Source organism: Calypte anna, chromosome 22 (genome assembly GCF_003957555.1).
Source record: "Calypte anna isolate BGI_N300 chromosome 22, bCalAnn1_v1.p, whole genome shotgun sequence".
In the NCBI taxonomy this organism is placed as follows: Eukaryota; Metazoa; Chordata; class Aves; order Apodiformes; family Trochilidae; genus Calypte; species Calypte anna.
The window spans coordinates 4,867,379-4,888,443 of NC_044267.1; the positions used below are offsets into that span (position 1 = coordinate 4,867,379).

Genomic DNA, 21,065 nt, shown 5'->3' on the forward strand with positions numbered 1-21,065 from the left:
GCAGCAAGTAAGCTGGTAGAGAAAGCAAGACAGATGTGCCTTGAAGCCTCCCTATGGAAGGGGGGATCCCTTCCCCCACAGGGAACTTGCAAACGTAAGAAAAACATTATTTAAAAGGTACAGATATTGAAAAAACAAATTCAGAGAAATAAATTACTAACTGTCCAAGACAAGCAAGCCAAGAGACAAATCCATCAAACACTTCCAGCCAGCTGAGCTTTGTCATACTGGAGATGCTGGCATCTTATCCCCCAGCTAAGCATATAAACAGCATGCTGTCTCCAGACCTTAAGCACACTCTCATTCCAGCCATTCCTCTGTTCTGGTGGGGTTGCTGCCAGTGGTCACACAGCCCAGGCTAAATAACACCCTATATTACATTCAGGACAGCTTTTAGTTTAACTGGCTAATACAGAAGTTAGTGGGGAGCAGGATTAAACTTCTGTCTGCAGCCCCTGATTTACACAGTGTTTCCCTCCTGCTTCTGAAATAAACCCATCCACTGCTAGCAGCTCTACCAGAAGCCAGCCAGCAATCCTCAGCCTGGGGTGTGCAGTCAGCAAAACCTCTGAATGAAAACCAGGACTGGGCATCCACAGAGAGAGGGGACAAGCAAGCCTGGTACTCACAGGCAGCTCTGTTCTGCCCTAAGCTGGAGGGTTGCACTCCATAATTTACTATAACAAACGCTTTGTCCAACCACAGCAGCTCCTGTGTCTGGCCCATTTTTGACAGATAAAATGAAATCACTGCATTCCTCCCACAAGCAACACCCCCCTCTTGTCCACAGAGCCCCTTACCAACACAGGGAGCACTGACTACAGAGCTTGGGGCTCCCCAAGGCTGCTGCAGGACCCCAGGAGGGTGAGCAGGACACTGCCTTCCCAGTTCCTTCCCCCCCTGAAGGACATGACCCTTCCTACTGTGCACCACTTGGGAATCTGTGACAATGTTTGTTGCAGTCCCTGGGCACTGGTGGGGAGGGGTTTCTGGGGTGGGTGCCTTTATTTTCCACCCCTGACAGACAGATGGATGCTCTGACACCATCAGCCTGAGGACATCTGGCACTCTCCAGCCAGGTTTCCCATTAGAGCCACCAAAAGCAGTAGAAAAGCCAAGATATTAACAAACTTCACCAAAAGCACCATTCCTGAGGAAAAAATGTGAGGCTGGGAGAGTGAGTCACAATCACCAAAACAAAGAAGATCTCATCTGCTAACCTGGTGCTGTCTTTTCTCTTTCATTCATTCTTTGAGGTAAAAAAACTGAAAACTGAGCAAGGCCACTCATATCCACAGTCAGTGCTTTACAGAAAATGCAGAAAATGACAGCTCCAGCTACAAAGGCCACCCCTCTGTGGGGTGAGGTGGGGGTCAGGCTCTGTTCTGATACTTGACCCCCCAGACAGACCTTGCATTTGGAGCTTCATTTGTTGGCCAAATGGCAGACTGCAGATGGATACTCAGAATGAGACATTTAAAGGGAACTCCTATGTGTAATTGACTCCTCCTTCTACAAACTCACATTGAAAGTCCTGAGGAATAAAAACCAAATAAATCCCCAAAGACCTCCTCTGGACTGTTTGATACCTCAGGCCAACTGAGCAGCTTTTTGATTTGACTTTACTCCACCTGAGATCACTTTGTGACTGTAAGGCTTCCCAAAATATACTTTAAAATGAAAATGCTGAGATGCCCTGCAACAAAAGCATCACACAAAGTGAGCGTGGGCTGCCACCTCAAGCCACTGCCAATTGCCATCTAGGAAACTCTTTGAAGACAACACTCCAGACTCATTTCCATACCTGAATTTTTCAGAAATACAGCACAGAGAGGAAACGGAAAGCACTGATTGCTACTTTGCACACAGGAAAGAAAACCTTAGGGTTTTTTCTCTGCTAGTTACCATCACATCATCCCACAGCTTTCTTTGGCTTTTCTTTTTTTTCTTTTTTTTTTCTTTGGATCCTCAAATAGAGCTGACTGTCAGGTCTGAAGTAATTTTTTTATAGAAAGATATTTCCAGAACTGGAGCTCTTGTAAACAGAACTAAAGAGAGGATTGTAGTGTTGGTAAACAGTTTCATTTTTAAAAAGAAGTTGAAAAAGTAAACACTACTACAAAGTGCCTGTTTACCCAGCAGAAACTTCCTCTATTAGTGAAGCCCAAAGCAGCCACTGAATGTCGCTGCATTTAGGTTTGAATTTAGGATCTGGATTTGAATTCTGGCTGCTTAGCTGCACTGCAAATCCAATTTTGCAGTCTGGTGGCATCAGAGTAGCAGGCACTGCCAGAAAGCATTTTTGAAAGCTTCCTTACAGCTATTAAAACAATAGAAAAGAAACATATTTCATCTCCCATAACCTAGAAATAATAATTCTATCCCTGGAGGAAAGTATATCAGGAAGGAAGAAAGGAATACTTTTTGTCTAAGAATTCTTTCTCCAATCTTGCCTCATATGAATAAAGCATAGGAAATTATTCCTGTAATTCACAGACAACATGTGAATGCAAACATGTGAGCAAAGAGAGAAAAATCACTAATAAAATAAATTCCCTTCTTTTAAGGCGTAAGGAAGTCTTTGTAAGTTTTGGAATATAACCTCTCCTGTGACCCCTGAAAACTGTCTCTCCATACAACCCTGTCCTTGTTGAAAAAATTTCAAGATCAAGTAACACAAAAGACTTTCTCACCTTGTGTATCAGCCCTCCTGGACCACAGGAGGCTGCTGGCAAGCCCACGTTACACAATTTGCCCTTTCACTCCCTCTGTACAGAAACACCACGTGCCTTTCATGAAGAGGGAGGAAAGCAGACTGGGGACAGGTTTTTTAAGTCTTTCTGGCAAGACTCCTCTGGATTCCCCAAAAATAGTTTAGGTCAGTTCACAGGAGGAGCCATTCCCTGCACAGAGGATAGTTCTTCCCACTGAAGCATGAAGGACTGCTCTGACCTCAAAGTGGGTTCCTCCACTACCTCTTTGAGCACAACTCATTTCATGATCTATTCCCAAGAGCCACGACTTTGCAGAAGCAGCATCTTCAGCAATACCATGAAATAAAATTGGTTTCATTGTCCTTTGTCTGGTTCCACCAAAGGCCGAGTGCAGCAGTTCACTACTGGCAATGAAGGATGCCAGCTATGAGCCAGCTACCTCAGTGGAAATAAAACTCACAAATTTTTTGGCAGGCAACTAGACAAAGGGTGTGACAACTGCCATGTGCCTTTCCCAGTGAGCAGCATCAATGCTGGAGAGGAACCAGCCCATCAGACATGCTGCTTGCTCACTCTGCAGGGGCAGAGACTCCTCAGAGCATTGGCTGCTTGTCCTGGTCTGGTCTGCAGCCCACAGCAGGTACAGGATCTGAGGTGTTTACTGAAGACTCAAGAGCTTTGCCACATCAGAACACTCATGATAGGCAAAATGTTGTGTTACACACTCATCACCTCACCTTTAAAGAGAGAAAAACACCAGTGGAACAAACATCTCTTGCCAAGTGCCACCATGCTATTGAATCATTATAGGCACAGGAATCAAAACTTACACAGTGTGTGCTGGAGATGATGACAGAGCTGGAGATGAAGCTGAGACCATCGTTCATACTGACTTGAAGAGCTGCTTCCCTGAAAAAACCAAAAAAATCACAAGGAAGAAGTCAGGCCAGCTAGTTCACAGTCCTCTGCTAGACAATATCCCCTGGGATCTGGGCACAGAAAAGCCTTTTGCACAGGTTAATTTGCACTGTTGGTGCTCTCCCCCCCGTGCTTCAATGCACAACTGATAAATAATGCAATGAGCACAAGAGACAACCCCAGTACCAGATGCATGGAAGGCAGAGTGAGATAAGGCAGACTCATTTTCCCACAGCAAAAAAATATTTGAGTACAAAGGGCAAAAAAACCACATACATGCCAACTTCTTGTAGCACAGGGGCTGGGCAGAGTAAGTAGGTATCTTCCACTACAAAAGGCTTCTCATCTGGAAAAAACACATGGTGGGGTTTATTACCTGATCAATAATACCAACCTTAAAAAATGTTTTTCATCACTCTTGATACATAAACAAGGCCAAACACCTCAGACCTACTGCTCTGCAGTAGCTGTACGGATGCTTTCAGCCCCTGGAGTTACAGGCTAAATATGAAGTAAGAGCAGACAGCCTGCACCTCAGGGACAAAAAACTCAACACCATGCATTTACCCACCCCAAGAAAGATGCAGAGCTCTGGTGGAAACTGCCTTCCTTTCAGGCTGCCACAAATCTCTGTTATTCTCACTGGGAAACATCATTCCACAAAGCCCTTTGTGCCCCAGATCCTTCAAAAGGGCTGAGGACTCCCTGCCCCTGCAGAGCCCAGAGCCTCAGGGCACCCACACCTTGCTCACAGCACCCTTCCCATTCCTAAAGCTGCTCCATGCTCTTGATCTGTCATGCCACTCAAAACTGAAGACAGAAAGCTTTTAGAATGGTGAGAGGAAATTATCAGAGCCACTTTATCCAGGAGACCAGAGGGAGCTGCAACAGATGACATCTAAGTAGAAATAGCTGGGTTAAGAAAATTGTACCTTATGGAAAATTTTGCACTTCAAGGCAGACTCATCTTAACCCAAATTAAACCTCTCAACCCAAATTATACTATGGTTTTATAAAGTGGAGTGAGAAAAATGATCAATAGGCAACTGCCTGGGAAACAGGAACATCAGGTAATCCCCTATTAACTCCTCTCTGCCGTCCAGAGAGACAGGGAGCTCAAGGAAGTTCCCAGCCCATTTGCCAGCTGAGTAGAGATGGGGTAGATTGGCAGAAAACCAGGCAGACAGTCTGTGTGGGTTTGGTTTTTTGGACTGGAAAGCACACATTCCCACAGAAGGGGTTGGTTCTGCTGAATCAGCATTTTCCAGAAGCTTGTCACTGCATCAGAAAGCTGAATACCAGCTGTAGCTATCCCCATCTCTAGGGCCTTCTATAGAGATGCTTATAGACCCAAACCGAGCTGTTACCAACCATTATCAGCCATCTAAAATCTTCCAGTTACATTTATTTTGTGTTAAAGCCCCTCCTCTCCTGACAGATTTCTTGCCCTTCGCCTCTCAAACCTGTAGGTTTCAAATCTCATCTTCAGTTCAAACCTTGAATCCTATCTCTGTCAACTTCAGGGTAGAAGAGACCCTCATCCTGTGGGGATGTGTTGAAACAGGAGGACCATTCATCACCACCTTGCTTTGCTCTCTGAAATAGCAAACCTGGGGTCTCCAACCACCTAAGGTCTCTTCACAGCTGCACAGTGTACTTAATCCCCTTCTTTGGGGACTCACAACCCTGGACACATGGAAGCAAGGTTACAGGATTCAGTGCATCACTGACAGCAAAAAGGAATGGAAAGGAGCAAGGGTAAAAGCTTAAAGAAGTTTTTTGGCAATCTAACACAGAGCTGAGCTCTTCTGACTGTCTGGTCTTTTGTTTTTGAGGAAACTTGTGCAAGTTACAATTCCATTTAAGGTGCCAGTGGGAAGAAGAAAAGCCCTAAAGAGACACAAACCAAAGAGAATGTGGCAACCTTCTCTAAAGTAGCTTCTGCAGCCTTTTTCTTTCTCCACTCGGCTGCAGAGATAAATCTGTTCACATGGGTGGTGTCTAACAAAGATCAGGGCACCAGCAGTGGAGCACTACTGATCCTGGACCCATTCTCAGCAGGTAGGACCATGGGGTGCCCTCAGGAGCTGGGTCACACAGGACATGGTTCTGCACTGGATGAGGCACAAGAGACACTGACTGCAGGAGTCTGTCCCCTCCTACAGAAGCTGGACTGGCCTCACCAAGTCAAGCATTCTTTTCTCAACAACCCTAAAGGAGAGCTTTCCACTAAATACAAAATTTTAGAAATGAGTGCTCTCACTTAAGTAATTCCTATCACACATTACGATCACTACTTCATGCTGGTGTATTTCTCTGCTTTGGCAGCAATATAGAAGATGATTTCTTCATGCAGATTAGGAAATATTTATTTTTTACACTCCATTCAAAACCCCTTGAAATGATAATGACAAACTGCAGCCTTCATCATAGCTTTCCTTGTGTTTCCAGCTTCCAGCAAATCCCATCTACGTGCTTAAAATTTTGGGTTACACATAGCAGTTCTGTTGTTAAAGGCATTTGACACACACAAACAGCTGAAAGTGAAATATTTCAGCCAGCCATTTGGTTTTCAGGGAGACTTCACTCCTGCAGCACAGCTCACCTACTGAGAGTGCCTTTGAGCCTCTGTGGTCCCTCTAGGTCCCTGCTCCTGATGTTGGCCTGGAAGGTACCATATTATCCCACAGCCTCCCTGCCAGGACACGAGGGAACATTTCCACTCTGCTGAAGGTTTGGAGCAGATATTTTCAGCACAGGGTACTCCCTCTCTAGCCCCAGGCTGTCTAGAAGGTACCTTCCTCATGAAAAGAGGGGTGGGCAGACAAGAGGCATTTAAAGCTCACACTCTAGTGACACAAGGCACATCCCTCACTGCCCATTGCACGGGGTGCTGGGTTCATGATGTTTGGGAAGGGAGCTGCCAAATGAACCCAGCAGCACTGCCCACTCTGCACAAGGCAGGCAGAGGTACAGGGGCTGCAAGTCTGGCTCCTCAGTTCTCTTCTCACCCTGATTTATGAGGATATCATTAACTCCCATAAGTTTATGGCATTGTCTCAGCACACATATGCCAAGGGAATGGAGACCAATGTTTTGTTTTCTCCTTTGCTAACACTGGCAGCAAAGACTAAAGAATTCTCTGTGCCAGCATTTACTAAAAAAAAAGCTGGCTTAATTTTATAAAGCCTTTTTATTCAGATCTTATTAGCTTTTTGTTTCTCTTTCTCTCCCTTCCCACCTCCAACCTGCATTCGTGTCTATGCCTCTCTAGAAAGTTTATCAGAGTCCCAAGAGGGAGCTCATGGCTGGCCAGGCTGGCTACAGGGGGAGATTATTTTGTTTGGAGAACGTTTGTGTTTCACCACAAAAATGAGTGACTATTTTCCTTTGCTCTAAACAAAAGAAGATCCATTTGGTTTGCATAACTCTGGCCATCTGACTCCTTCCTGGAAAACTTACATAGGGAAACCAAACAAACAAGACATCTCCTCTGCCATTGCATCTGTATCTGCAGGATGCATTTCAGAGAACACTGCTTTTCTTGCCTGCTGCAGGAAAAGCTTGCAAGTGTTCCTGTGCAGTAAGAGATGGGCCTGAATGCTCCCCAGCTCTACACCTCGTGCCAAAATCTGAATTTTGTGGTTTGGACATCTCTCAGTTGACAATACCAGTGGAAGAGCTGTGGAAGGCAGGGGGTGGAGCACTCGACTCCGTGTTGCTGACTTTGCTGCCCAGGAAGTGATTTCTGCTCTCAGCTGCCTGACCAGGAAGAATTCACTTTGTCTTCTTGGACAGTTTTACAGAAATGATGCCCAGGGCCTGTGGCATCTCAGGCACCCATCAAGGGCAGAGCCTGGGCAGATCCAGATCCATTGATCCATCTGAACCATCTGGTTCAGATCCATTGAACACCTCACATCTGAGAGCCAGCCCACAATTTGCCCCCTCTCCCTGTACCTCCAATCACTCCATCAAGTGAAATAACTTTCTCACTGTATTAAAAAAACCTCACAGGACACTGTACTCATGGGCAACTAAAACTAGTCAGTACTGAGGCATTAACCTCTAAGCACAGTCTGGAGAAATGGAGAAGGGTCAAACATCTCACAAAAATACATCTGTTTTCTCTGGATGCCCTTTCAGCAAGGTGCCCGAATTCCAGTAATTTGCTACCCAGCATTCCTACACCTTTTAACAGCTATCTGTAGCCTGTAAAACCTATTATCCCCAGCATTAGTGAATAGTTTCTCTTGCCATTAGCAGGGTGTAACTCTCTGGCAAGACAGGACTTGGAGTACTTCCCAACCATAATAATAAAAGCCTCAATATATGCACGATGTTTTAATTCAGAAGAGCAAATCTCAATAAAAGAGAGGTACAAAAACCCAAAGGTGACCAAGACAGATCATGATACTTTTAGCCATATAACCAAGGTAAAATTAGCAGCCTTTTCTTTGGCTCATCCAAGAACTGACTGGCATACTGAGAAAGGTCCCTTACAGAAGGGTTTAATAAAATACAACATTTCCAAACTGCTGCTGCAATGTCCCAGGTGCTGATTGCTGGGCTCACAATAACAGCAGTATTTTAATCCAGAAGAGGCTGCAAAAGCTGTTTGCCAAACTTCCCATTATCAGAGACCATTGATTTCCTTCTGCTACCCCTGTATTTATGGTTTGCATCCAGCTGAAGTACATCTCAGCAAATGCTTTAGCCTGGTTTTCTGTTAGCAGAGAAGACTCTGGACTGTTACAGACAAACTTGGGGGGGAATCTGGCTGCTCTCAATAAGACACCCTCAGAAACATCTGGGCAACTTCAGCCCTGAGTCACTGTGGGCCCAGGTACTTCCATGGTCCCTCTGTCACCTCAGTGAGACAAAACAGGTCCAGAATTCTCTGCACACCCAGCAAAGCAGAGCATCTGCCCATCCTGCAGGGCTCCTCCCTTTTGTGCCACTCCTTGTGACAACTCTGCAAGCAAAGTTTTTATTTCAAACCCATTTTGTGGGGATATAGGAATGTAGAAAGACACTAGAACAGTCTCTGAGCCGGAGAAACTGCCAACGAGAAAGACCCATAAATAAAAAATGTTTTGTTAATGCTGTAATGAAAACCACACTGAGCTCATGCTGTAATTGCTCTGCTTTGTGTAGGGACACATGAGCTTCAAATGCCAAAGCCTTTCAGAGCAGAGTTAGGGGATGGGGGGAAGATACAGATAAGCACAGAATAATGGTATCACATTCATTACAATCTCTAGATGAAAAGAAAGGATTTGGAAGGAATCTCATTTTCTCTGATGGCTTCGTCTGCTGTGCACACAGTTCTGTCACACACAGCTTCAGGACTAATAATGGGACTTGGCAAATCACCACACTATTAATTGCTCATGCTCACAAGTGGCAGCTCAGGAGGGCAGGAGTTCAACAGGGTCACTCCCAGGCAGGAATCTGACCCCAGCATCAGTTCCACATCAGCCTGAGCTGTTACCATAAGCTCCTGCATCCTTATTTGCACAGAAATGCTGATGTCACAGCAAGGGACATCTCCAGCACCACAGTATCAAGAGAGGTAAAGGTAGTACAGTAAAATAAAAGGAAAAAAAGCAAAAGGGAAAAAAGCAAAAGGGAAAAAAATGGAAGAAAAAAAAAAGGAAAAGATTCAGTGGATTCAGTGGAGCGTTAAAGTGAGGGTTCAGGTAGAGGAATGGAGGATTAGAGAGTGGGATCACAAGGCAAAACACCCCCGTGCTAAGAGTGACCAGTCTGTGAGAAAATAAAGAGACCACAAAAAAAAGTACTGTGTTGCTAGAAAAAGGAAAGGTAGGGAAAATAGAACAACCTGCTAGGCTTTGAAAACAGAAGACAATATTTAGAAGGCATTTATTGGACTGTTTTGGGATATAGTTCCCTGTACAGCTCACTCTTCACTGCTACCTGGCAAAGTTCTGCTCCCACTGTCTCTGCCTCATTTTTTCCTCACTTCTGGTACTCTGTACTGGGAAAAAAAAAAATCAGGCTGGTTTTGCAAATGATGAGCTTTGGCCAAGTGTTCAGTGTATTCACTAGAATGCAAAAGATCTACCCCCACCTCTGGGGTGCTCTTTCCTCTCTCTATTCAGCTTTAAATTTCCTAGGACTGAGCTCACCTCCATGCCTAGAACTCTCTTTGCTGGATCCTGCACGATCTGGGCAGACAAAGGCATTTTAGCACCACAAAGCAGCCATAACTCATTGCACTCTGTAATTACTTTTAACTCTGTGCAGTCTGAAACCAATTCTCCCAGGTCCTGCTGCTGGCAGCAAACACCCTGCTGCTGAACATGCCTCTGATTACAGCACTGCTCAGCCAAATATTCTGTATGGTTTCTACAGATGTTCACCTTTTGTATCCCATAGCTCTGAGCATTATGAGCTGATGCTCTCTTCACCTGCCACTTTACCCTGCCAGTAATCCAAATAAAAGTCTATTAGCTCACACCCTTAACCTCAGCAAGTCCTAGCTGTGCTGGTCTACAGTTCATCTGGGATAATTTAAGATTTGAGGAACTGTTGGCTTAGTGTTATCTTTAAAAATACTTCTCTCCCTGATACAATCCAAGGCTGGGAGGTTTCAAGCAAACAAAAACATCTGAGCTGTTCAATCTCCATAAGGTTTCCATAAAATTCTCCTTCACTTAACTCTTCTGTTAGCTGCTGTTTGCAGTGAAGTGCCACAGAGGCAAACACCAGGATACCTCTCATATTGAGCAGCTTAAAGTTAGCAGAGCACTGCCAGTTCCCACCAGGAGAGACCTGGGGTTTGAGAACACAGATGAGCAACTGTTGAGCTCCTTCAACCAGGGAAGGTCTTGAGCTGGGGACTGGAGATTGAGGCCTCTCACTTCCAGGTCACTGCATCAAACAATCAGGGGCTGTGCAAAACAAACTGAGAAGTCTTAGTGCAGTGCCAAGGAGAATGAGCTCACTTTTCACCCATGCATCAATTCAGGACACAATAAATGCATCAGGTCAGAGGCAAGGACCATATTTGGCCCTTAGCCTCATTTTCTGCAGTCATTTTGTGGAGACAGGGAGACAGCTTCAAACAGAAAGCCCAGGGGTTGTGCTACAATAAATTGATCTTTCCTAAAAGCTAATATAAAATGATGACAGACACCATAAAAAAAAAAATCCAGAAACTCAGCTAGACCAGCAGTCAGCACACAGAAGGAGAGGAAGGAGTCTTCTTCCTCATCACCACCAGGTCACAGTGTTTGGGAGCAAGGTAACCCTGGCAAACAGTTCCTCCCATTGGCAATGCTGAATGGCTTTGTGTCTCCACAGACAGGATACACTGAATAGTGGAAAGCTGATGGATAAGGTTATTAGCTCTGGGAAGACTTTAGGATGATTCCAAGGATGCCTTGGTCCAGAGCCAGCCAGCTCTGAGGAAGCTGAGAAGCAACTGGGATAAAGCATCAGGTCACAGCCCCAGGTAACAGAGGTGACTTTCAAGCTAAGGACAAGAAGGGAGGAAGCAGTTTTCTCTGGAAGAAAAAAGTGGAACAGCAAATCAAGGGCTGAAGAGACTTTACATTGGAGAGAGAAGCAGGATGACATGGGCACTTTGCAACTTAAGGGGTTTCTCTCAGGCTGAGCAGTGGTCTTGTAACTCCTCTAACTTCCCTTACACATCTATGAATTTCTTAGCATAAAATTCAGCTTCCTGAAAAACCCTTCACTAACATTTCTCTGGAACTGAAGTAGCTCTCCACAAAGTGGAATTTTTCTCCCAAATTATATGTTCAGGATATTCACATTTTAATTGAAGAAAACCAACAGACATGCAAACTAAGAATGCTACAAACCATCAGCTTCCAGCAACTAAACCCAAAGGCTTTTCAGTTTGTACCACATGGCTTCAGACTTTTGATGAAAAGAAAACTTAAAAATATTTGAACAGCAATTACATTTCCATTGGAATCTTCCAGGTGGAGGGAGCAGGGAAGGTTTGCTGCCCAGCTCTAGAGACTTACAAGAGACTTCATAACATATGTGATCCAAACAAAACTTTGGCAAGAAACCAGAAATGGTTCAACACTTTAATACATCCATGATCCAGATTTAAGGAATTCTGGCCACTTGTCAGCTTTGGGTCCAATTTTATGGAGTTTAAAATAAAAAGCATGAATCTGTGGTTGCCTTTGCTGTTCTTTTTCAAAAGCCACCTCTCATTTGTTCACACATCTGTAGCACTTGTCTCAGGGCTGCATGGAAATGCCTACAAAGCAGTCAATTCACCACATCCCCTCCAGCCCAGTGCTTTTATTTGGATCCCTCTCTTTCCCTGTTTCCCACTACCAACACCAGTTGCTCCTGCCTGGACACCTGGCCCTCCAGCTTCTGCTCTTTTTGTCCTCAACACCCACCATATCTGAATTAAGCAGCTGGGAACCACAGCCAGCCAAGCTTCCTGCTCAGTGACACAAGAGTTGGCAATTCAAGACCTTGCCTGCTCTAGAGAGGAGCAGCAGAACAGTTCCACAGCCACTCAGGACAAATTACACACACTCACAGTCCTGTGAACACACCCAGACACCCAGTGGCATTCTTCACAGGGCAAACAACCTCAGGAAACTCTTCCCCTCCTCCAAAGAGCAGATTACACAATGCTCAAAGCACAAGCAAGTCCAACACTGAGCTATTGGGCTTTAAAAAACAATTCATTTTATACTCAAAAAGGTCAAGACCACCTCCAAAATGATCAGGCAGCTTCTGAGTAGATTCTGTGTTAGAAAAGAGGAATTCTACTGTCACTGGTGGTGGCAGCTATGAGTAATGCTATCTGGTTTCCTATCTGTGTGTGCAGGCATGCCAGTTGAGAACAAGAGGCTCATTAGTTCTTCCAGCTAAATGGCTCTCAGTACCCTTCACAAAAAGTCCAGACACCCAGGGTCCAATTTGCTGCTTTTCCTTGATGAACTCCCCAAGCTGCATCCAGAGAAGCCCAGCAAAGCCTCAGACATTGCTCCAATACCAACAGCAACCTTTATGTGAGCTGCATCACCAGGCATGTTATGTACCACAGCTCATGGGTAAGGAGAGAAACAGGCCTGTGATCCACTGCATAACCCAGCAAGACACACACAGATACAGGCAAGCTTATTCTTAGCCTCTATTATATAGGCTCTTAGCCTATATTTTGTCCCCTCTGTAGCTCAATCTTATCTGTTCACATCCATGCAGCATCCAACCCCACCATCAATTTCCCTCTAAAAACATAAATGTCATTGCAAAAATTCCATAGCTCCTCACCCCATAATTATTACCTTCACAGACAACACATTTGAGCTACAAAATGTTTTGCAAGCAAATGTCTGACAGTGCAGAGTCAGAAGGAAAAATCTGTATCAAAACAGCTTACTGAGAGTGACAGTGTCATTGATCCTGAAGCTGCAGAGGACTCTGTCCACGTTGCGGGCGTGCCGAAAGCCATTTCCTCTCACAACAACCTGGAATGACTCTGCAGGAAAACAGACAGAGGATTATTGATACAGAGGCAAAGAAGAGTCCTTTGTGTAGGCACAGATGTCAGAAGTTTTCACTTGAGCTCTCTTCAGCTAAAATTGCAATTTAACAATTTTTAGCTTTTAAAACTGTTAGAAATTGAACTTCCACTCTTTCCCTACCCAACCTGGATTTGAGTTTTCAGAAGACAGCAGAAACATTTTAACTGAGCCTCAGTGAAAACACAAAGCTTCGGATGCTCTGAGCCCGCCCACTCCCCAGGTTGCCATTTTAATGGCAGAAAGTTTTGTGTATTTTTATGTGGAAAGGACAAAAGCTTCAGTGGCAAATCACTTGGAGAAGTTCCTAGGTAACCGCAAAAGTGTGACAAAACTCACAGCAATTGATACATCCTGCACTCCATAGCATGACCCTGGCTCCTTGGGGGGATTCATCTCCACTCAGTGACAGGGGAGTGCAGCAAACAATCAGCTTTCTGGTCTATGGATAAAGGCCATGATCTCAGAGTCTGGGGGCATTTCCCCAAGTCTTGTTCCTCCAAATCAACTCCACGAAGTCACTGTGAGTTACAGTGCAAGCAGAAAGCATCCAGGACAGCCCCCAAGCACTGACCTGAGCCATCCTTTTTGGAAGAAGCAGGGCTGAGCAATGAGACCATATCCTCACATCTCTTTCAGACTCCTCTCTAACATCCCCTTGTTATCCCAATTACTTGAACCCAGTACTGGTTTGCAGACTTCCTGCAGCCACCAGCATTAAGGCTGCCTTGCACGGAAAGCACCAGTTTGGGGCTTTCAGATTTTTGAAACGGGGCCACAGTCCCAGGAAAGTTCTGGCAGCAGACACAGGGACTGAAACTCTGCAGTTCCCCAGGGCCAAGGAAGCAGCCCCCACAATTCCTGTTGCTATTTAGGAGAGGCACTCATTGATGTTTCACTGTTTGAACACAAAATGTTTGATTATCCAAGACAGTGAAGGAGTGATCAGAAATAATCAGAAAAAAGACCTTGATTTTAAAAGTTCCTGGAGCAACAAGTGACCTAGTTTTTGCAGATTGGAAGTTTTCACCTTGCACTACACAGTTCCCATCTTCTTTCATCTCCCTGAAGGACTCATGCACTGAGCTTCTCAAAAAAGCAGATTTGCTCTGGAATCTGGGCTGCCTTCCAGGTCCCACTTCATTTACAGCCAAGCTGCAAATCATCCCACCACATCTAGCCAGGGAAGCTGCCTCCCAGGCCCATTATGTGTTGTCCAAGAGCTTTTGGGAAGAAAGGGGGAGAAGAGCCCTGCTCAGGAGTGTGGGGGCTGATGAATACTTAAGAGAAATCACAGAAGTCTCAACTGCTGGGGAAAAAAGCAAGTGTTATTAGCACTCTTCAAGAATGTGCACAGAAACAAGAAAACATGACGTGTCAGAGCTATATTTACAAAAATATACGTCAAAAAGATATTAATGCTCCTGTCTTGCATTGTCAATGACACTTTCAGTAATCTCAAAGTTCTAAATGATGGAATCAGCTGCAGCTCCAGACCAATGGAGTATTTGTCCAGATTTGGACATAAGGCCTTGAACTGAACATCTAAATAACTGTTGGCATTTTTCAGGGTTAACATTGCTCCTCTTGTGAAGTACTGGACAGATTCCAGTGTTCATGGTTTATATAAAACCCCTGCACATTTCTGCTCTGCTGGATACAGCTGTACATTTCCTCCTTGTTCTCATTAAGACTTAATGAATGGGAGTGATAAGATGTAAAAGCAACTGACAAAAGTATTAGAAAGTGTTAAAGATGTTTATAAGTCATCCTCTGACTTGTGGCATTATACAAGCATCACTACCAATTTTATAAATTGGCAACAGGGAAGAGCTAGTGACCAACGAGAGGCTCAGGGACAACCTTGGCTGCAGTGATCATGAAGTACTTGAATTTAAGATCCTCAGGGCATCTAGAAAGTTGTATTCCAAGCTTACAACCCTGGACTTCAGGCGTGCAGACTTTGATCACTGCAGGGATCTGCTGCCCAAAGTCCTGTGGGACAAAGCCCTAGTGGGAAGGGGGCCCCAGGACAGCTGCTCAGTGTTCAAGGATCCCCTTCTCCATGTCGAGAGGCAAAGTATACTGAGAAAGAGCAAGGCAGGAAAGAGCTGCCTGGATGAACAGGGAGCTCCTGGACACACTATCACACAAAAGAAACTCTACAAGTAATGGGAGAAAGGACAGCTAGAGTGGGGGGCATGTGAGGAAGCTGTGTGAGCAGCAAGAAACCTGGTTAGAACAGAATTAAATCTAGCCAGGGAGATCAAGGGGAAGAGCAAAGAATTTCTATAGCTTTATTAACAACAAAGGAAGACTAAGGCAGGCGTGGGCCCCCTCAGAAAGGAAAGAGGAGAACTAGTGACAATGACATGGAAAAATCTAAGGTTCTCAATGACTTCTTTAGCTCAGTCTTCACTGAGGGCTCCAGCCACACTCCCAAAGTCACAGAAGACAATGGCAAAGGTTGGAAGGAAGAACTGCCAAGTGTAAGTGAAGATCAGGTTTGTGACCATCTGAAGAACCTGAAAGGGTACAAGTCCATGGGACCCGACAGGATACACCCACAGGTACTGAGGGAACTGGGGATGTGGTTGCTAAACCACTGTCAATTATATTCCAGAAGTCATGGAAGTCTGGTGAAGTCCCCACTCACTGGAAAAGGGGAAACATAACCCCTATTTTCAAAAAGGGAAAGAAGGAAGATCCAGGGAACTATAGGCTGGTCAGTCTCACCTCTGTGTCTGGTAAGATCATGGAGCAGATCCCCCTGGAGCCACTGATGGAGCAGAAGAATAAAGAAGAGGTGATTGGGCATGATCAGCACAGCTTCACCAAGGGCAAATGGTGCCTGACAAAACTTGTGACCTTCTGTGATAAGGTCACAACATCAATAGAGGAGGGAAAAGCAACTGATGTTATTTACCCGGACCTGAGCAAAACCTTCAGCACAGTCTCACACAATATCCTGGTCTCCAAGTTGGTAAAAGAGGGGTTTGATGGAGGGACCACTTGGTGGCTAAAGAACTGGCCACACCAAAGAGTGGTGTCAATGAGTCCATGTCCAGGTGGAGGCCAGTGACAAGTGGAGTCCCTCAAGGATCAGTGTTGGGACCCATCCTGTTTAACATCTTTGTTGGTGACATGGGGTGGCACTGAGTGCATCCTCAGCAAGGTCACTGATGACCTCAAGCTGTGGTGTGGATGACGTGCTGGAGGGGAGGGATGGCATCCAGAGGGACCCTAACAGGCTGGAGAGCTGGGCCCATGCCAGCCTCATGAAGTTCAGCAAGACCAATGCAAAGTCCTGCACCTGGGTTGAGACAATCCCAAGCACCAATGTAGGGTGGGCAGTGCCTGGCTCGAGAGCAGCCCTGAGGAAAAGGACTTGGTGCTGGGGGATGAGAAGTAAGACAGAGTGGGTTGAAGGAAAAATTGTCAAATTGAAACCTTTCCTGTAAGAACCCCCCAGTCAACATCATTTGGCAGGAATGGGAAATACATAAGTCAATGTAAAATTAAAAAAACAACAAAATCACAAAAAAAGCACAGAAGGTTTAGGTCCAGTTAATTAGGTCCTTTTGCACTCTCCAGCAATTGGAAATGAACAGAAAAACGTTGGGGTTTTTTTAAGGCAATATGAATGAAAGCCTCAATTCATACTTACCCCCAGCACATATACTGGAGGGCTCTGCTGCCAGAATCTCTATACAGGATTTCTTTAAAATCTAAAAGACAGAAAAAAACCACCATGAAGCATCAGATTTGTTTCTATAGAAACACAAATATAAATGTGAGCAAGAGAGTGAGCTTGTTCTGACACAAATGCTTAACTCCAGTTAACTCCAGTTGTGCTTTGCAGCCGGTGATGCCATCCTAGCTTTCACCATAAGCCAACCACAGCTGGGTCCTTGCTCTCCCACAAACTATTGTTGTGTAGGAAAAAAAGCAACAGATCCCAGCCTCTCCAGTACCTCAGCACCTCAGCCCTTGCCTGTGGTACAACTTATGGTGCAGATTTTGAGCCCTAACAATTAATGAGTTGGTGTAGTGATGGGCTTGCCCTCATTTTGCTGTCATACCTCCCTCCCTAGAATTTTTCTGGAGCCCAAAACTGCAAATAAAGAGTCAATTTTACACTAAGCTGTTTGCTTTTGCATTAAAACATCCTACCAGGCACTTCTCAAGTCTCACCATAAGGTTCTAAACTTGTTCCATTTTTAATGTGCTGGATGAGAACATACCTGAGTACACCCCTACAGCAGGGCTGTGATTTCAAATCAAGCTGCATGGACAATTGATCTTTACTTAAATCAAACTTAACCAGGATGTCTTCACCACTTTACAGACAGTGATTTACACAAAGACTTGGCAGACTGCTTGCCAGGCAGGAGGACCATGCTCCAGTTGTACACTGTTCATTCCCATATGGTGCTAAAACTGCTCAAGCTGTAACTTGCATGCAGCAATCTTTCTCCTGCTCTGAAGAGCAGCTCAAGTTCTTCAATGCACAGAGTCAGCAAACTTCTGACAGTGCCTGGAAACCCCTGTGAGAACAGCAGCAGCAACCAAGGGCTCTAGGGGTGCAGGATTGGGCTGAGCAGCCCCTACAATCCCCAGCAAAATTTAGGTCAGCTCCAAGAGGCAAGTAAATGTCAGCCAAGCATCATGACTCAAAGCCAACATGAAAATTATTTTCCCAACTTTAAATTGAAACATCTGTAAGGAAAGAGCAGTAACCAGCACAACAAATTCCATGTAAAGAAGAGAATTTTTTTTTCTCTCCACAATCACAGTTCTCTGCTCAAATACCTAATTGCACAAGGTACAGACAGAGATATGATTTATTTTTTTAAAACTTATAAACAAAAGTGTGAGTTACTCAGAAGAAAGGCTGGTAGAGATTGAAAGAGTACCAGAGGACTGAAGGAGCCAGGACCATCTGAGCTGCTGGCAGCCTGACAAGTGAGGAGAAAGATTTGCAGGAACAAAGTTAAACTGGAACTGTCAAGTGGAAAAAAAGAGAAAGTCAACAGTTGAAAACAGAACTGAAAAGCACTAGAAGAAATTGAAAGAGAGAGAAAGGGAAACACACAAAAAAATAAACAGGACTGTAGGAAGACTCTTTAGAAGTATCCATCTACAGCTACCCATCCATTCATCTCCTGTCAGTTCTCTACCACCCAACCCTTTCACATTCCAGGTTCTGCTTCTCTGAAAATCCAGCATTTTTCTCTCAAAGTGACTGCTGGGGCCAGCAAGCACAACTAAGAATTGAAAAATAAAATTCTTTCGTTTTGGAAAAATAAATCAAGTAATACCTCACACGATTAAGTTTGAAATTCATTACTTCAGTCATTGGGAAACATTTATGGTGTAACCCAACTCAGACAGGGGGTGGTGGATTAGCAGGTGTCTCAATTAGATGATGCACAGCTCCTGTGTCTTGATGCCATATGTGTTCATAGATTAAAAACAGGAACTGTGATTTTTTTTTGTTGCAAAATCAGTAATTCATAGGTATCAGTAGACTATGAAAATATGAATCCCCTAACTTGTGAATTTTTAGTGCTGAAAGACAGCATTACATTAGCTTTTATATAGACCATTAATCTAGTAACTCTTTCTTGTTAGTGGGATGAGTATCCTGGGATATAAATATAGCATAAATTGTTTATTTGGCATCTCTTTTCTGCAAATACAAGAAGTGTGAAAGTTTCATGAGCTAGAGTGTCCCATCCAATCCATTTAGGTGGCTATAAAAGCTGGCCTTCATGGCTTTCACAGTGCCAACTGCAATATTTATTTTTATTTAGAATAATAATCATTTTCTAATGCTTGAAGCACTCACCCTAACTTAAAGTGAAAACAAGGCAGCAGTAACTATTGTAAATAAGTTTCCTTTATGTCTCTCCCACATAAAGACACATTGAAAAATGACTGCAGCATATTAATCAGAGAAGACTTCATCAGATCTCAAATGCAAATGATCAGGTCACAGATTCATTACTGTATAATTACACTTCCTTGTGACCCTCCTTTTCCAGGGCTGGTAAATCTTGCACCACTCAGCTGAAGCATTTCTTGACTAGGTTCCTGGAGGCTGAAGTCTTCCCACTCCTTTCAGTATAACTGGAAAGAGAGTCAGAACTGCTCCTGGAAATCATTAAAAACAGCTGCAAAGGGAATGCAGGGCTGGGAAGCAAACTAGAGAGTTTTTATTGTTTTGTTGTTTTTTTAAATGACATGCAACACCTGATTGTCCAAGAGAATTAAAGCAGTAGCTCCACACTTGGACAGTGCCAGGAAAACCAAGAAGTCAGGGATTGTATTCCATGTACATGCAAGAGCAGTAGGGAAAACTGAGCCTGCATGGAGTGAGCTTGGTACTACGTGGTTGGAACAGTGTGTAACCACTGCAAACACAGAAACCTGAAACTCCCCTGGTGAACCTACCCTCCTGAGCTTTAAGTTGCATGTGTCATCTGTGCTTTATCAGCTGAAAAACCTATACCAGAATGAACACCACACATGTCCCTAAAAAGATTTCCCATCTCCTTTGTAGCCATGGAAAGCCACCCAATGAAAACACCAGGAGGATACAGCTGAGCAGGAGGAACAGAGTAATACTGAAAGCCACCTGAAGGCACATTGTTTCTTAGTGAATGCTTTGCACTTCTAATGACAATGGTCATCCTCTCTTCAGAGCACGAAGCAGAGATGCCTCACAAGGCATCTTTCTGTGCCACTAAAGACCATGGAGCCATCTGCATGGTTTGTAGGCAAGGAAACACTCCATGCACCTCCCTGTGCCAGTTCTTATCCCAACCATGCAGGATCAGGCCAGCTCTCACATGTTGCTCCCAGCCCCTAAAGGAAATGCCAGGAACTGAGCAATCTGGACCAGGAAACCTGGGTATGAAGTGGAAAAAAAGTAGCTCATTTATCAAGATGTAGAAAGCCAAGTTTCTGGGATTTTGGCATAAGAAGCAGGATTCCTTCTCTTATTTGAAACAGGTGAGCAGTACAGTACATCCATCAGGACAGAAAGGATGCCCATCAGGCAGAAATTTGGAGATCAAGGAGCACCCTAATCCCCCATACAGAATGTGCTCATACACTCCTCTGCTGTTCCATTCCTCATGAACTTCACCATGTCCCTGCTCCCTTCAGTCAGCAACTTCCCATCCAGGAGGGAGACATTCAAAGATAATACCTGGGCTCAAAGCTTCCTGTACTCTGAACTGCTGATAAACTCTACCTGGAAGTAGCAATATTAGTACAAAGCTCAGTTTCTTTGGACCGAGTGTTTCAGGGATCTATTAGCACTTAGCAGGTCCCTGTGAACACAGGAAAATTAAATCTTTAGCTATGCAAACTCACACAAACTAACATGAACACGTGCAAATGTATGATTAAAAGTACTTACAGAGTCTATGATCCCCTGAAGGGCTTCAAACCCATCATTCACTGGGAAGACATGATCCTTGCTGTCAGCAATTCTAGCCAGCTGATGGAGAGGTAACAGTAAATAAAACAGAAATGCAAAGAATGAGATAAATCAGTCATCAGGCAGCAAATTAAGACTTCTCCAGCCTCATCCACTTGTAAGTGGATCCTTAAATACTCCAAGTATTTAAATCCTTAAATACTCCAAGTACTCTTTTGGATTGGCAGTGTGTTATAGCTTGTCAAGCATTGAAAAGTCTCTCTCTTTAGTATGGCTGACTTTAGAAAGCTCTGTATCAGAAATCAGGAAAGGTTTCCTTTAACTTTTCTTTAAAGACAAAACATGGCTTTCACAATTGGTTAGAGATTAGGAAGAAAAGCTTTGGTGTGAGGGTGCTGAGCCCCTCTCTCTATTAGAGAGCTAAGCAGAAGA

At 44.3% G+C, this 21,065-nt stretch overlaps 1 protein-coding gene across 1 annotated transcript in view; it reads right to left on the reverse strand.

Moving 5' to 3' along the window:
• The window catches only part of ANTXR1 (ANTXR cell adhesion molecule 1), a 67,633-nt gene that overhangs the window by 32,108 nt on the left and 14,460 nt on the right, over positions 1-21,065 (reverse strand). The window contains exons 8-12 of the mRNA XM_030464066.1: positions 20,613-20,693; positions 16,851-16,911; positions 13,042-13,140; positions 3,909-3,978; positions 3,545-3,623 (exon numbers count right to left, since the gene is read on the reverse strand). Coding sequence (XP_030319926.1) covers positions 3,545-3,623; positions 3,909-3,978; positions 13,042-13,140; positions 16,851-16,911; positions 20,613-20,693 — 390 coding nt within the window. The remainder of the gene's footprint in view (positions 1-3,544; positions 3,624-3,908; positions 3,979-13,041; positions 13,141-16,850; positions 16,912-20,612; positions 20,694-21,065) is intronic.